Source organism: Hylobates moloch, unplaced genomic scaffold (genome assembly GCF_009828535.3).
Source record: "Hylobates moloch isolate HMO894 unplaced genomic scaffold, HMol_V3 SCAFFOLD_1, whole genome shotgun sequence".
In the NCBI taxonomy this organism is placed as follows: domain Eukaryota; kingdom Metazoa; phylum Chordata; class Mammalia; order Primates; family Hylobatidae; genus Hylobates; species Hylobates moloch.
The window spans coordinates 55,679,280-55,695,820 of NW_026652276.1; the positions used below are offsets into that span (position 1 = coordinate 55,679,280).

Sequence of the window (16,541 nt, forward strand, 5' to 3'; positions counted from 1 at the left end):
TCCATTTGCTAAAGTGAAGGAGGCATAAAGAGCAGCTGATTGCAAACCGTGTAGGAGTACAACCAATTGTTTTCATATCTTAGTTAAAACTAAGCAAAACTCTGCTAATCATTTAACTATTATATCGAAACCAATTTAATGACATTGTTTTGAAGTGTTTGTTTTTAAAAATTACCATGAGCCCAGAGAACAATATGCTTTTCTATTTGCCAGGTAGAAAAATCCATTTAATTAAATTGTCTTACTTGAGTTCCAGCCTTCATTGGGTTTCCAAGGTCACATACCACCTGGCGAGTTTGGTTTTCTGTCTTAAATGCACAGGAAAGTCTTGCTAAGGCCTTTGATAGACAAAAAAATGAATAAATAAATAAATAAATAATAAAAAATAAAAATGGATATGAAAAGAAATAAAGTATCATGCAGTTGGATATTTCAGTTTCTTGTCCTAAGCAAATAAATCTAGTTGAGCAAACCAGGAGGTAAGGAAAAAGCCAGAATTGGGTACAATTGCCACATGGAAAGGCAGAAGTGTTTCTGAAAGATCCCTAGAGGACTACCATACATAACCATATAGCCTCTGACAAATAATTTGATGGACAGGCTTACACACTTTATCTATCTAACCTCGTTTCCAGGCACTTAGCTTGCAATTCTAAAAATGTCATATCAATGCATTATGCAAAGTATTAGGCTTAAAAGGAATTATGTAAGATAGGCACTCCATTGTCTAGCAATTTAGCCTTAGGTAGAACAGCTAAGCTTGTGCTTCACTAAATAGGGGAACAGCTCATTAATGTTAATAAGATCTGTGAGTGCATTTCAATTTTTAAAGAGGCAGCCTGCTTACTTCACTGTTTCGGACAACCCCGATGAAATCAGCCTGCAGTGGAATGGAAACGATGAGCTCAGCTTCATAGGCACCTTCTCCTTGATTCTGAGCCTTAACAATCAATGTCAGAGGGTTGTCATCCCCAATATAGATCTTCTTTTGATCACTACAAGTTAACAATACAAATCCAGACTGAGAAAAAAAAGACTACATGGGGAAAGTATGACTGTTCAAAGAAACAAGAGATAAATACACAGCACTGACATGTTCAACAGTGTCTCAAGATATTTTAAGACTACTTCACAGCTTGACAGGAAACAGAAAATAGCACACTGGGTGAAAATCCAATGCGTCTCTCAATAAAAATAAACATTGATGCTACTAATATATCACTATCATTCATATCTATTACTGAAGTGAATTATATGTACTTTGTAATTCCCCAATATTTTTCTAAAAGCTAAATTAAACATGTGTCAGAATTCTCACAATATTCTTTATAATTCATATGCCTTACAAAATGGTAAGGATATTCCTTGAGTTCAAAGAATGTTTACCATGAAGTGTATCTTTAAAATGATACAATATTACTTTGTGATATTACCCAAAGTTGAATGGTAATAACTCTTTCAACCCAGGTAACTAGTGAAAAACACAGTGGATATTTTCTTCAGAAGCTCAATATTGATAGTTTTAGTATTATAGAAAATCACGCATTACTCTCCAGTATAACTAATTCTCGTTAAAATATGTTAGTCCTTTGAATAGAAAAATGTGCCCTTCCATTTAAATTTCTTACTACATTATTATTTCAAGCAAAACTTACCTATCTACAGAAACTTCCAGCTTGGGTTTACAGACATTGTCTTCACCACAGTCAAGTAGAATGTGAGCCTAGAAAAACACATTTTATTTTTCTACATGAAAAATACCAATGCAGGTGGCATAAGCAGTGTTTATCAATATCTATGTGGTTATGCCTATATGTACACATGTATATATTTTCATATACTCATCAGCTTGTTTGTATACCTGAATGCAGAAGAGACCATGGCCACTTATTTTTAAACAGGTCAGTGTAGCCAGTCAAGAATGAGAAAGAAGAAAAAGATTCATAGGAATATAATACATTTCCTTGGAACCTTTCAGTTTTATCTCAGATTAAGCTGTTACCATCTTTGAAAGAAGACTGGTGTAGAAGAGAAAGTAATAGTCAAGAAATGAGGGTTCATTTTTACCCTGCTGCTAGTTAAGTTGTGAGATGTTGGGCAAAATAGACTCCCTTCTAGAGTTTCTCATTATGGACTGTGCCTCTACCAATATCAGGAAATAGGGCTGCAGAGGATAAAAGAATAAGGAGCTGTAGATATTCAGCAGCAATTCAGACAGGCAGAGAGACCAAGGGGCAAAACAAACTGGATAAAATGAGTCCAGCATTGCATGGTCATTTGGAAAAAGATGAAGGAAAAGGAACTTGAAGCATTATAGTTAGCCAATCAGGGTAGGTGAAAAAAGCAAAGACCTGAACTTTTTCCCCACTAGATCTGGCCAGGAGAATGTTCCAGCTAGAGCAAAATGGAAACACCCAAAAGAGACAAACAGTGGGAAAAAAGCAGAGGAGCTGGATAGGATGTGAAAGAAGAAACATAAAAATTAAGAAAAGAATGGAAAATAAAGATGAGGCCATTTTTGCTTTGTCTATTGGTAACATCCAAAGGGCTTCAAGCACAGAAGCAGACAAAAAGAAGAGAGAAAAGGATTTAAAGGAAAAGAATAATAGAGTCCTTTAAAAAAAGGATGATGATTGTAAACTTCCAAGTCACAAAGAATGTTCGGAATTAAGGCTTCAACATACACATTTTGGGGGAACTCAGTTCAGCCCTTAACAATATTTAAAATATTGTCATTTTTACATGGAATCACTTAAAAATTATCAGTGGAATATTTTGCATTCTATTTCTTACTGTCTTCCAAATCCAGAATGTATTATATACTTTTAGCACATCTAAATTCAAATATTTAGGTTTTATTAGAAATTTTCTTTGTAGGCCAGGCACGGTGGCTCACACCTGTAATCCCAGCACTTTGGGAGGCCGAGGCGAGCGGATGACGAGGTCAGGAGATCGAGACCATCCTGACTAACACGGTAAAACCCCGTCTCTACTAAAAATACAAAAAATTAGCCGGGCGCGGTGGCGGGCACCTGTAGTCCCAGCTACTCAGGAGGCTGAGGCAGGAGAATGGTGTGAGCCCGAGAGGCGGAGCTTGCAGTGAGCCGAGATCACGCCATTGCAGTCCAGCCTGGGCAACAGTGTGAGACTCCGTCTCAAAAAAAAAAAAAAGAAAGAAATTTTCTTTGTATTTAGAATTCATATAATTCACAGTTGAAAAAGTAGATTCAAATACTCAAGTTGTTCTAAACTTACTAAAAGTTTTGCAGTAAGAGAATTAAGCATCAGCTTTTAACATTAATTAAAATTAAATAAAATTTAAAAATCAGTTCCTCAGTGACACTGAGCCCATTTCAAGTGCTCAGAAGCCATATGAGGCTTGCAAGTGGCTACTATATTGGACAAAGATTCTTAATTGTCGTTTTAATTTGAAGGAAACACAAAAATATATGTGAATTAATTCAATTACCTAGATATAAGCAGTTGCTATAAGCCTTTTTTAAAAAGGACGATTAGAAGAACTATATGGTGATTCTTTACATTATGCCAAATATAAATCAAGGCTTGATTAGATCAGGAAGAAAGTGTGGACTTTGCAGATAACAAATTAACTAGTGATAAGGTATAACATTCCCAGTTAGAATGTTAGATGAGTATCTTAAGTTTGCAATGAGACATATGTATAAAATATTAATAAAACTGTAATATAGAGATATTTGGCTAATATCACTCTATAGGGGAAAAAAAGGACTTAGCTGGCACTGAAGCAGCCATAGTATTTAAATATGCTGTCAGGAAAGATAGTTTCAGAGATGGAAAAGCAATGTCTTCCATGCTCAACTAAATCTCTACAGTTATATATGTTATATCTTGCACAAATTAAGAAATTAATATGTATTTGAGGCCGGGCACGGTGGCTCATGCCTGTAATCTCAGCACTTTAGGAGGCCAAGGTGGGTGGATCACGAGGTCAGGAGATCGAGACTGTCCTGGACAACATGGTGAAATCTCGTCTCTCCTGAAATACAAAAAATTAGCCGGGCGTGGTGGTGGGTTCCTGTAGTCCCAGCTACTTAGGAGGCTGAGGCAGGGGAATCGCTTGAACACAGGAGACGGAGGTTGCAGTGAGCCAAGATTGCGCCACTGCACTCCAACCTGGCAACAGAGCAAGATTCCGTCTCAAAAAAAAAAAAAACTTGATGTGTATTTGAATGAAAAAAAATGAGAGAAAAAAACCCAACTCTTTCTGCAGAAAACACTAAATCTCTAACACCAAAGGATTAGGGAGCAGAATGGGAAACACTAGAACTGCATTGTCCAATATAGTAGCCACTTGCAAGCCTCATGTGGCTTCTGAGCACTTGAAATGGGCTCAGTGTCACTGAGGAACTGATTTTTAAATTTTATTTAATTTTAATTAATGTTAAAAGCTGATGCTTAATTCTCTTACTGCAAAACATTTAGTATGTTTAGAACAACTTGAGTATTTGAATCTACTTTTTCAACTGTGAATTATATGGATTCTAAATACAAAAAAAATTTCTAATAAAACCTAAATATTTGAATTTAGATGTGTTAAAAGTATATAATACATTCGGGATTTTGAAGACAGTAAGAAACAGAATGCAAAATATTCCACTGATAATTTTTAATTGATTCCATGTAAAAATGACAATATTTTAAATATCGTTAAGGGCTGAACTGTGTCCCCCCAAAATATGTATGTTGAAGCCTTAATCCCCAGTATCTCAGAATGGAACTGTATTTGGCAATATGGTCCTTCAAGAAGTTATTAAGTTAAAATGTCTTTAAGGTGGGCCCTAATCCAATGACTGATGCTTAAAAAGAGATTAGGACACAGACACACACACAAAAGGAAGACCATGTGAAGACACAAGAAGGTGACTGGTGACTGTCTACAAGCCAAGAAGAGAGGCCTCAGAAGAAATTAGCCCTGCTGACTCTTGATCTCAGACTTCTAGGCTCCAAAATTAGGAGAGAACCAATTTCTGTTGTTTAAGCCACCCATTCGGTGGTACTTTGTTATGACAGCCCTAGAAAACTAATATAGATATATTTTTAAAATAAATTTCACCTATACCTTTTCTACCTTTTAAAAAAATGTTGCTAACCAGCAAATTAAAAATTACAAATTTAAAATTACAATTAAAACTTTGTATTTCTATTTGACAGCAAAAAGAGAGTGCAAAGAAGAGTTTGTAATGTAACCAGCGAAAAGAAGGATCCATTTTAGAGAAAAGGAAATGATAAAAATGGTGGGGTAAGTAATTAACATAAAAACAAGAGTGAATAACAAAGCTAAGAATGCAGAAAGAAACATACCTAAAAGTTAATAATGTCACTGATGGAACAAATGTAGGACACAGAGGAGACCAAAAAAAATTTTTTTCAAACAATGAAGAATGAGAATAGGTGGGAAAAAAAGGAAGTCAAATATTACTGCAGTTATTTTTGCCCTCCAAGGTGTTTCAAAAGTTAGCCTACTTGATCAGTTGGTTTTAATATGGTATTGGCATTAAAGAAATTGGATGGAGAGTTTGGAAAATTAATCAAAAGCAGTGATAACAATGATAATAAAAGATTTCTAAAAAATTATAAAACTATAAACAGAAAATAACCATAACCCATATATGAAAGCACATAATATAAAGGGACAAGTAACAATTAACTTTTAAAGAAAGTATAATACTGAATGACAGACATTAAGAGGCTCAGATGGTCATTATTAAACTATTAATCAACATTATTGTGCATTCATTAAAAATAAAAGATGTAAAGAATATAAACACAGAAGTATGGTTATAAGTTCTATGTTAATGAATACTAGAAAATGGCACATATACTATGATTATTAAGGTACAGGATGAAATATGAAATTGTTAAAATATAAAAATTAGAAAAGACTTTAAAAAATATTTTAATTTGCCTTTTGCTATTGTCACAGATACAGAAAACAAACCAAAAAAAAAAAGAGCTTATGGGATCTTAGAAAGACAAAAAAAAAAAATGACAAACTAAATTTAGGGCAAAGAGTTATGAAAGAAGAAATATTAATGTAAAAACATGAACATGTAATTTAAAAAGGAGAAATAGTAACTAGAATTAACAATATTTAAATACATTACACATAAGATTTTCTAAAACTAGAATACCACCTATCAAATTTTGTTGCTTTCTTTGGTTTTCTGAAAAGAATTATTTATTTACTATATATGCACTTTTTAAAATTAAAATATCAAAGATAACATAGATATCAAATATATTTAGCAAAATACTAAAATACTATGTAAACAGACTGGCACTTTGCCGTTCTCCTTGAATTACTTTCCTATTTCATGTATATGAAATGTGATCCTGTCTTTCTCTGTATATCTCCATGTTGACTGGCTTTAAATATCTCTGACTTGAAAATTCAGATTCCCAAAAAAATAAAAAGCAAAAAGAAAAAAAAATAGAAAATTCAGATTCCTAACCTTCTGACTTTGACTAAACATCTATCAATATGATAAAGGAAATCTCCTCTAATATTTAAAAACACGAATTGTAAAAAAAATATCACATTAGTGGTAAACTGAGTACAGTACCTGTCGACTAATGTTAGCAGGCGTGAACTGGTTAAGAATGGGTTGCAAGCCTGTTGTATCAGCAGCTGTTCTATAATCCAACCGATATTCCATAAAAATAGTAATTGGAGTGAGTTTGTCTCTAAATTCGGATTCATCCTAGAAATGGAAACGCTTTGAATTAATGATAACATCAACCTAAACTATCTGGAGAAATCCATAAGTGCACATTACAAAGCCAGCTGTATTCATCCCTAAGCCTTCAATTCTAACAAAATTCTCCGGAAAATTATACTTATGTAGAAATAGAATATCCAAAAGAAGATTATCCTTATCAAGTAAGAATCTTTAGTCAATTTTGTTTTACAATACACTATTTGATTCACACGAAAGTACGAGACATGTTAACAACATGAACACTCAAACACACACACCCAACATAATAAGAACATTATTGATACTGCTGAAGCTACCCACTTACTTCTTTCTCTTCCTCCCTCTGCATTCCTTCTCAATAGGATTACATGTAGTCTTCTGTGACTTGCTTTCTGTCCTACACTCTTAAGATCCATCCATTCTATTGCATGTAGCCTACATTAATTTTGTACTGTTGAGTACTATTTCATCATGTAAATATACTACAATTCATTTATCCATTCTGTCGAAGGCTATTTTGATTGTTTATGGGTTTTGTTTGTTTGCTATTACAGAAATTGCTGTGATTATTCTTATACATAGTGACAAGTATATTTGTCAGTTCTGTAGTACCACATTATTTTCCAAAGTCTTCAAAACAATTCACACTGCCGTCAGCAATGTATAAGAATTCTTAATTCACATCTTGACCAATTAATAGGTATTGACAGACTTTGTTTAAATGTCAGATTCTATTTCTTCTTCGTCATAATTTGGGGTATTTGTCTTGCTTCTTAAATCATGAAGTTTTTAAAATTTACTCTAAAACCTTTTTTGTACTTAAATAAGACAGTCACATATTTCTTCTTTAATCTATTCATGTGGTAAATTACATTTTTAGACTTAATATTAACCCACTCTAGGATAAATCCAACTTGGTTTACGTATCTTTTTTTACAAACTGCTAAGACTTATTTGCTTATAATGGCTTAGTAAGTTTACATCTATTGTAAGACTAGAATGAAATTCTCCCTTCTGGTGCTATTCTCGACCAGTCCAGGAACCAATTAAACTAGTTTCACAGATTGACTTTGAAATATTTTAGTTTTTTTATTCTTTCAAAGAGCTATTTAAAATTGAGAAGTCTTGTTCTTGAATGTTTGGTAGATATTGCCTATAAAACCATCTGGGCTTTGTCGTTTTGTAAAGATTAACTGTCAATTCTATTTGTTAAGTGTTTAGAGGATTATTTAGGTTTTCTGTTCCTTCTTATGACAGTTGTATTGTTTTTCTAAGAATTTCCATGTTTTGCCTAAAAGTTTTCCTATGTCCTGGCCCAAGGTTATTCATAATATTCTGTTAATTCCTCCCTTATCTGTGATGTCCCATTTCAATTCTTAATTTTGTGGTGTTTCCTTCTTACCTTCATTTTTTCTTAACTTCCATTTAAATTAAATAGCATTTAAGGCTATACATTTATCTTTACATTCTACTGTTGTGACAGCCTATACATTTTGATGTCATATTTTCATTGTAATACAATTGCAAGTAAATTTCTATTATGATCTTGTTTTTGACCCATAAGTTATTTAAAAATCACACTTCCCAATTCCCAGTTGATCTTTTTGTTATGGATTTCTAACAACTGCACTGTGATAGCATGTATTCTATAAAATTACTTTTTGAAATTTGTTTAGACTTCCTTTATGGCCTATGCATGGTCAGTTCTCATATCCTTTAATTGTTAGGTGTAGATTCTATATGTCGGTTAAATTAAGTTCATTAATTATGTTGTTGTCTAAATATTTACTGATGTTTTTATCTTGTTTTGTTTTTTCCTTTAAATAAAATAGAGTCTCACCCAGGCTGGTCTCAAACTCTTGGCCTCAAGTGATCCTCCTGCTGTCGCCTCCTAAAGTGCCAGGATTATAAACTTGAGCCACTGTGCCAGCCCCTTTGTTTCTTTAAACATTTTATACAAATTTGTACTCTGTAACTGGCCTTTGTGGGTCTAAAATCTGATGCTTCTTCTAGTGGCTTCTGTGTGTGTGTGTGTGTGTGTGTGTGTGTGTGTAATGAATTCATATTTGATCAAACTTAACCTGTGGAAATCCTGGGGCCCATACTGGATTGATCCCCTTCAGCAAGGTTTCACATTTGGCTCTTGCTGGAATCAGATGCACCTCTGTCGTAAGAACACTTAGCCTTATACAACTGTCAGAATTCCTGTGCTGGTGTCTGCAATTACCACCTGCCCTCTCCTTAGGCTTCATCCTTTGCCAGCAACTCTGGCTCATATATTTGCTTATAACTCACAATTCAGATTTTTGCCACTGGAGTTTTTTAGTTGATTGCTCTTTTTTTTTTTTTTTCTGGACTCTGGCGATTTCTTTTAATGTCTTGAAAGTCCAGTTGCATTTAAGAAATATGTTTATCATAATTTGTTCAGTAGTATTGTTGTGGAAAGGCCATTTGGAATATCCAATCTGCCAGAAGTAGAAGTCCATAATTCAGGTTTGACACTTTACAAAGCTAAATTTCCTTTGTGTATTTTTCTGTTTTTCCTTTAGATCTAACACTAATTTACAGAAAATGAAAATCATTTAGATAAAAAAGAAAAACTAATGACTAAAAAGGAACAGCAAGGTAGCAGATAAGTTATCTCTTACCCGCAGATAAGCTATCAATTCCTCACACTGCATCAGTCCCCCCCTTGAAATAGTCATGTTCTTGGAGTGACTTGGGGACCTGCTGTAGAGAAACAGTGCTCGTCGAATTGCTCCCTTTTGCTTGAGTTTATCCAAAAGAAGTTCCACCTGGAAATCTATGTAAACCAAAGGATTTATAACCAACATATTCTTTATGGACACCTATCTATCCTACTCTAGAGTTTTCATGTAAACAGAGATCTTTATTCCTTAAGAAGTAAATTGCTTCTAACTAATTTAAAATGTCATTACATTGTAATGAGACTACAACATATTAATTCTGAAAAATATTTAATAATAATTAAATAATTAATCAAATTTTCCCTAAAGTAATGTCATAAATAATCCCCCAAAAAATGATAGTAGTAAGCCAATTATCAGACAGGAGAAATGCTATCTTTTAATTTAAGCTGAGAGGAGGAAATCCAGAGGATGAAACATGTGAATTAAGACTTCCACCATAAATTCAAGTAGCAAGAGTCTTGCTGATTTTGATTAAGAAGTATTGCTCAATAATACCATCATATTAAACACTGTGATGAATGAACAGTTTGCCCCACTTGAAACTCCTGCTTCCAGTGAAGCTATCATATCAAATTGTCAGATGAATATGCCTTCAGGAAGCAAGTGATCAAACAGTTAAATACATCAAGAATCATTGTAAAACAAGGATGTAGCAATTAGGATTAGTGCCTTGTAAGATTCAGTTCTTTAAATAGTTTCTTAAGAGAGTGCAAATCTTTAAAACCAGAATTCACGTTGCAAGTTTCTCTAAAAGTTGACCTTTATTTCAAATTTGGGTGAATACCCGGGGTTATTTTGCTTCATGTTCTGTTCTACTAGGCCATATTGACCTCCATGCTGTTTCTCAACCACTGAGCACATTTTCTGCTTCAGGCCTGCTGAAACTGCCAGTTCCTCTGTGTCAAACAGTCCTCCACACATCCCATAGCTCCCTCATTTCCTTCAGGTCTCTACTGACAAGTTTTCTCCTAGGGAGACCTTGCTTGGCTGCCCTTTGTAAACTTTCACACACAAACACACACCCAACAGTTTCAGTTTCTTCTCTGTTTTATTATTATTCCTTACCACTTGCCAGTAACATACTGACAAACCCTGGCAATAATTATTTAACACTCCTATCTTGCTCTCAGGACCACATCAACCATTTTAGGAAAAGAAGAGCAGAGTTTACGGTGTGAATTAAATTGTACGATCAAAACTTTTTCTCCTCCTTCTCACTATTTCTAAACCACCTCTACTTCTGAGATTGCTTGGGGCTGCTCAAAGACATAAAATACAGACTTCTCAGCAGATCATCTACTTATAAACAATAATATTCATATTTCCCCAGAGTTCATTATCTCACATTCGTAACTGCTTAACCTTCTAAAGGTCATGTTTACCATTCCGTGGGCCATTTAGCTCATAACGTCCATAAATAAGTGTATTATTTTTGAATTAGCTTAAGAGTTACCAAAGAATATAATTATGTTGAAATCTTAAATGTCTTTAAGCATAAACATTCAAATAAAAAATTATAATAACAATTCAAGTAACTATTTGAATATCTTAAAATATTTTTTAAGTGCTGTGTATACAGTATCATTAAAATAATATGATTTTTCATAGAACACTTACTAAGTTTCCTGGGAAGTACTCCTTTGCCATCTGCCTTTAAGCAGAACCTAACATTAAAACTGGAAAAATAAAAAACATACATAAATCCTATAATCCAGTTTAGACATATTTTTTATTATCATCCACATCTCATATTTCTAATACATAGTTTGTACTGTGAAGGCTTACATCTTTCTTCATGTCTTAATATTATTCTAAAAACATGAAACTATATATACTAACCTAACTCATCCTTCAGTAATTTAAGCACATTTCCTTTCATGATACCTTGATGAGAAAAAGAAAAAGAATGTTCTAACTTCCTCTCAAGCTTATAGAACCTATTGATAAATCTAAATGAGGGAAATGACAGTTCAGATTTTTTTTTTTTTTTTTTTTGAGACAGAGTCTCACTCTGTTGTCCAGGCTAGAGTGCAGTGGCACAATCTCGGCTCACTGCAACCACTGCCTCCTGGATTCAAGCAATTCTCCTGCCTCAGCCTCCCGAGTAGCTGGGATTACTAGGCATGCACCACCACACCCGGCTAATTTTTGTATTTTTAGTAGAGACGGTGTTTTACCACATTGGCCAGGCTAGTCTCAAACTCCTGACCTCAGGTGATTCACCCGCCTCGGTCTCCCAAAGTGCTGGGATTACAGTGAGCCACTGTGCCTAGCCAACAGTTCAGATTTTAAAAACTGTCTCATTGATGAAATGACCCACCAAAGCTTTCTTTAATTAGCAACCTCCTTTACAGCAGTGTTCTTCACAATTTATTTGCAGGTTTTGAAATCCGTTTAATGGGTTGTATTCAGCATCTTAAGAAAAATTTTTTAATAAATAAATAAAACTGATTTAGGTATCAAAGGTAAACATGATTTTCTGAAATGCTTGATTTAATTACTTTTATGTGTTTATAATGCAAAATGTATTTCTTACTATATGCCATACTCAAAAATCATACGATGTTACTGCTCTAGTTAGTACATTTGAAAACTTTGAATTACTAACATAATTAGAAGCAGCTTATTGGCAACTTCACAGAGGTATGCAGGGTAGAAAAGCAGTAAAACTTACAGCAAAATCTTGAAAACAACTTCACGGCCAATCAATAAAAATGAAGACCAAATATTACTGAATTTTTTAATGTAATCCAATTAAATGAAAATCTCAAAATTTTAATTAACAATAATTCAAAAATATTCAAAAACAAATTCAGGAAAAATATCTTTAATTGGCTCTTTTGAAGTAAAACTTTTCTAGGTACCAATCATTTTCTCCTTGATAATAAGTTCTCTGCAGCTCTTCTGTGTAAATAAGGAACATGAATAGTGTTTCCCAAAATGGGAACTCATGAATGACTACTCATGGTGATTTTGGTAGTATACGGGTCAAGATTTTTCATTAGTTTTATATTTACATTGATATGTATGAGAAAGATACTGGTTTCTACATTTTGCTTTTAAATATTGTGAAGTAAAGCATGAGACAACTTAAAAAATATCTATAATGAAAATAGAGCAAAAATTACTGAAGTAGCATACAAATGACAAAAATGAGAGAAAGAATGGAGTAGAGAAGAATTCAGATATTTAACTTATGAAAAAATATTATATTTTTCTTTGGAAACTAGTAAAGGAATAAGCAGAAAATTAATATATTCAAGCAAAATAATTTTTTTCATACAGCTGTTCACAGATATTAAATCTGAAAAACAAGGTATCTTTTAAAAATTTAAGTGTTCATGGGCCTGTTTGGAATTACATATAAATGAACTGAGATCTTATTAGCTTTTCTTTCTTTTTGAAAATATTCATTGACCATGCATAATTCTTTAAAAATTAATTTCATACTAATTTATAGAGTATCTTTACAGCCTTTAGATATCTTTTTTGGAGCACTATTTCTATAATCCAATTTATAACATGAAAATAGAGTATAAGGCCAGGTGCAATGGCTCATGCCTGTAAATCCTAGCACTTTAGGAGGCTGAGGCAGGATGACTGCTTGAGCATAGCAGTGTTCGAGACCAACCTGAGCAATATAGGGAGATCCCATCTCTACAAAAAATTTAAAAAATTAGCCGGGTATGGTGCCACACGCCTGTAGTCCCAGCTACTAGAGAGGCCAAGGTGGAAGGATCACTTAAGCCTGGGAGGTCGAGGCTGCAGTGAGCCATGGTTGTGCCACTACACACCAGCCTGGGTAACAGAGGCAGACCTTGCTTCAAATAAAAAAGAATAGAAAAAACAGTACACTCACAGAAACTGTTTTAGCAATATTTCAGCCCTACCACCTTCATTTTCAACTGTTCTTACAATGCCTGAACAATAATCACAATAATAACTATTATTAAACAAATACCCTTACCAGGAAACTTTGAGAGCTGTTCCAGGCAGCGAGCAGGTTTTATTGTCTTGATTTAAAATGCTAGGGTACACTTCAAGACCAGCATTTACAGTGATAACTGGTCTGGCCCTAGCAGGGGGAAAAAAGAAGATAAAGAAAAAAATTATTTAAAAAGTTAGGTTGGTTGAAATATTTTTAGTCATATTCACTACATATATAGTACAATGTCTACTAAAAGCATTGTTTGTAATAGTAAAAGGAACAGGAACAACATAACCGTAGGTGATCAACTGTCTCAGTTGCCCAGAACTCTCCTAATTTTAGCACAGAAACTCCTGCATCCTGGGAAATCGCTCAGTTCCAGGCAAAGTGGGACAATGGCTGGCCTATATTAATTCAGTCACTAAAGCAGAATGGCTGAATAAGTTGTGAGATATCTACCAAATTCACTACACTACCACGGAGAAAATGAGTGGGATGACCTCTAAGACAAAACCAACATATAGTTTTAGTGGGAGAGAAAAAAAAACCCAAAAAGTACAAAGGATGTCTACTGATATACATACATACATACATAATATGATTTTTTAATGCATAGAATATTTCTAATAGAAGAAACAAAGTATTAGCTGGTATGAGGTAAAACATTTTTTTATATACCCTTCTTATACTGTTTGCATTTTTACCACATACATTATATAATTAACAGCAATTTTAAAAACTAAAAACAATAAATTAAAATAAATACAGTTTTCCTGAGTTCAGATACACAGGTTTAAATCCTATACAAAAATACAGCTGGCTCAAGTCAATGTGCCTGTCTCAAAATGATAAATCTCTGAAATCTGTTAAGTATTGTATAGTTACAATTAAATTGACCCATCACAAACTCTGCTACACAGCACTAATGTTAGTGTTCCTGCCATGTGTAAACTCAGATCATAGATATGTAAACATCTTAACTACTTGGGATGCCAACTGATATTCTAAGTCATGAGGAATTGATGAAATACAGAGAATAACTGGGGATACATAAGAAATTGGGAAATAGAAACATATAAATTCATACATATTGCTCTAATAAAATATTCATTTGGGGTTTCATTACATACTGACCTTGTGGTCAGAGAATACCAAGACATACGCATGAGGTTAATTTCCTGTTTCTTACAGGAAAATGTAAACCCAGACAATTTTTAGAGAGATTAAAACTACAGGAGAATACCTTTGAACATAATTTAAAAGACAAAGAAGGGGCGGGCACAGTGGCTCACACCTATAATTCCAGCACTTTGGGAGGCTGAGATGGGTGGATCACTTGAGCCCAGGAGCTCAAGACCAGCCCAGACAACATGGCAATACCCTGTCTCTACCAAAAATACATAAAATTAGCCAGGTGTGGTGGCACATGCCTGTAGTCCCAGCTACTCAGGAGGCTGAGGCATGAGAATCACTAGAACCTGGGAGGCAAAGGTTGCAATGAGCCAAGATTGCACCACTGCACTCCAGACTGGGCAAAAAATAAACAAATAAATAAAAGACAGAAGTTCTAGTGTTCAATAGCACCGTAGATCGACTATAGTTAACAATAATTTATTGTACATTTCAAAATAGCTGGCTGGGCACAGTGGCTCATGACAGTAATCCCAGCACTTTGGGAGGCTGACGCGGGTGGATCACTTCAGGCCAGGAGTTCAGGAACAGCTTGGCCAACATGGCAAAACCCTGTCTCTATTAAAAATACAAAAATTAGCCGGTGTGGTGGCATGTGCCTGTAACACCAGCTACTTGGGAGGCTGAGACATGAGAACTGCTTGAACCCAGGGGGCAGAGGTTCCAGGCAGCCGAGATGGTCCCATTGCACTGAAACTCCTGTCTCCAAAGAAAATAAAAAATCAAAATAGCTAAAAGAGAGGCTAGAAGAGAGGATTCTGAATGTTCCCAACACAAATAAATGATAAATGTTTGAGATGATGAATATCCTAATTACTCTGATTTGATCATTACATTTTATGAATGTATCAAAATATCACATGTACCCCATAAATATGTACAATTATTACGTATCAATAAAAATAATACTATTTGCCTGCAGCAAATCATGAATAGAAAGAACAAATTTTATCATTATTTCAAGAAAATTAAACTAAAATTCAAACACTGACACTTAATTTAAAAATGTTCAAATAATTCAGAATATTCCTATACTACAGGATACAGAAAATGCTCACCTGTATAAGATAGCTCGATCTACACCAAAAGCTCCTACAACTAAGTCTTAAGAAAGAGTGAAAAAACATGTTAATAATGATAATGGTTTTTAAAATGTATATACTATTCTATAAAATTTTCAATGAACATAAAAAGGCTTGAACAAATTCTCAAAACTATTCATTAAAAGGTTGTAAGATATCATATAAAAGGCTAAAATATATGAAAACAGTAAACAAACTACCACCAGTGGAAAATGCTTATCATAAAGTAGACTTTCATCTAGGTGGATATAAATCTTTTAAATGAATATTTAGTAAAAAGTAACAATGATAAGCATACACCTGCCAAACATACATACTGCCAAAGGAAAAAGCTTTAAAGATGCCTGTGGATTTTACAATCTTATTATAAAATTTCTATTTCCTATATATAATATGTGTGTGTGTGTGTGTGTGTGTGTATATATATATATATATACACACACATATATAGTATATAAAATACGATAGCAGATAGCACTCAAATCAGCAAGAATGAAAAGCATTAGTTTTCATATGCCACTGGTTCAACTGGTTAACGATTCAGAAAAAGTCAAATGAGAGCTCTATCTCACAGTATACCCAAGCTAAATTTGAGGATGTCTTTTCTAAACAGAAAAGCACATGAAAAAAAAACATAAAAACAGAGAGATTTAATTATATAAAAGTTTAAAACTTTATGCTCAAAATGCAAATGTGACAAACTAGAAAATACATACAAGAGTTAAGAAGTTAATATTCGCAACATTTAAGGCACGGTGAAAGTTTAAAAAAAATGAATGAATGAAAGAAAAGCAAAATACGATCCCAGTAGCAAAGAAGAAAAAAAAGACACAAAAAGGAAATTCACAGAATATATATATATATATATATATATATACACACACACACA

The 16,541-nt window shown here is 33.7% G+C and overlaps 1 protein-coding gene across 2 annotated transcripts in view; it reads right to left on the minus strand.

Annotated features, from left to right (window-relative positions):
* ITGAV (integrin subunit alpha V) overlaps nt 1-16,541 on the minus strand; it is an 89,215-nt gene that overhangs the window by 13,675 nt on the left and 58,999 nt on the right. For both annotated transcript variants that reach the window (XM_032755201.2, XM_032755202.2), the window contains 8 exons: nt 15,629-15,674; nt 13,419-13,526; nt 11,069-11,127; nt 9,389-9,543; nt 6,606-6,743; nt 1,656-1,723; nt 848-995; nt 246-338 (listed from right to left, as the gene is read on the minus strand). In XM_032755201.2, the coding sequence (XP_032611092.1) occupies nt 246-338; nt 848-995; nt 1,656-1,723; nt 6,606-6,743; nt 9,389-9,543; nt 11,069-11,127; nt 13,419-13,526; nt 15,629-15,674 (815 nt within the window). The remainder of the gene's footprint in view (nt 1-245; nt 339-847; nt 996-1,655; nt 1,724-6,605; nt 6,744-9,388; nt 9,544-11,068; nt 11,128-13,418; nt 13,527-15,628; nt 15,675-16,541) is intronic.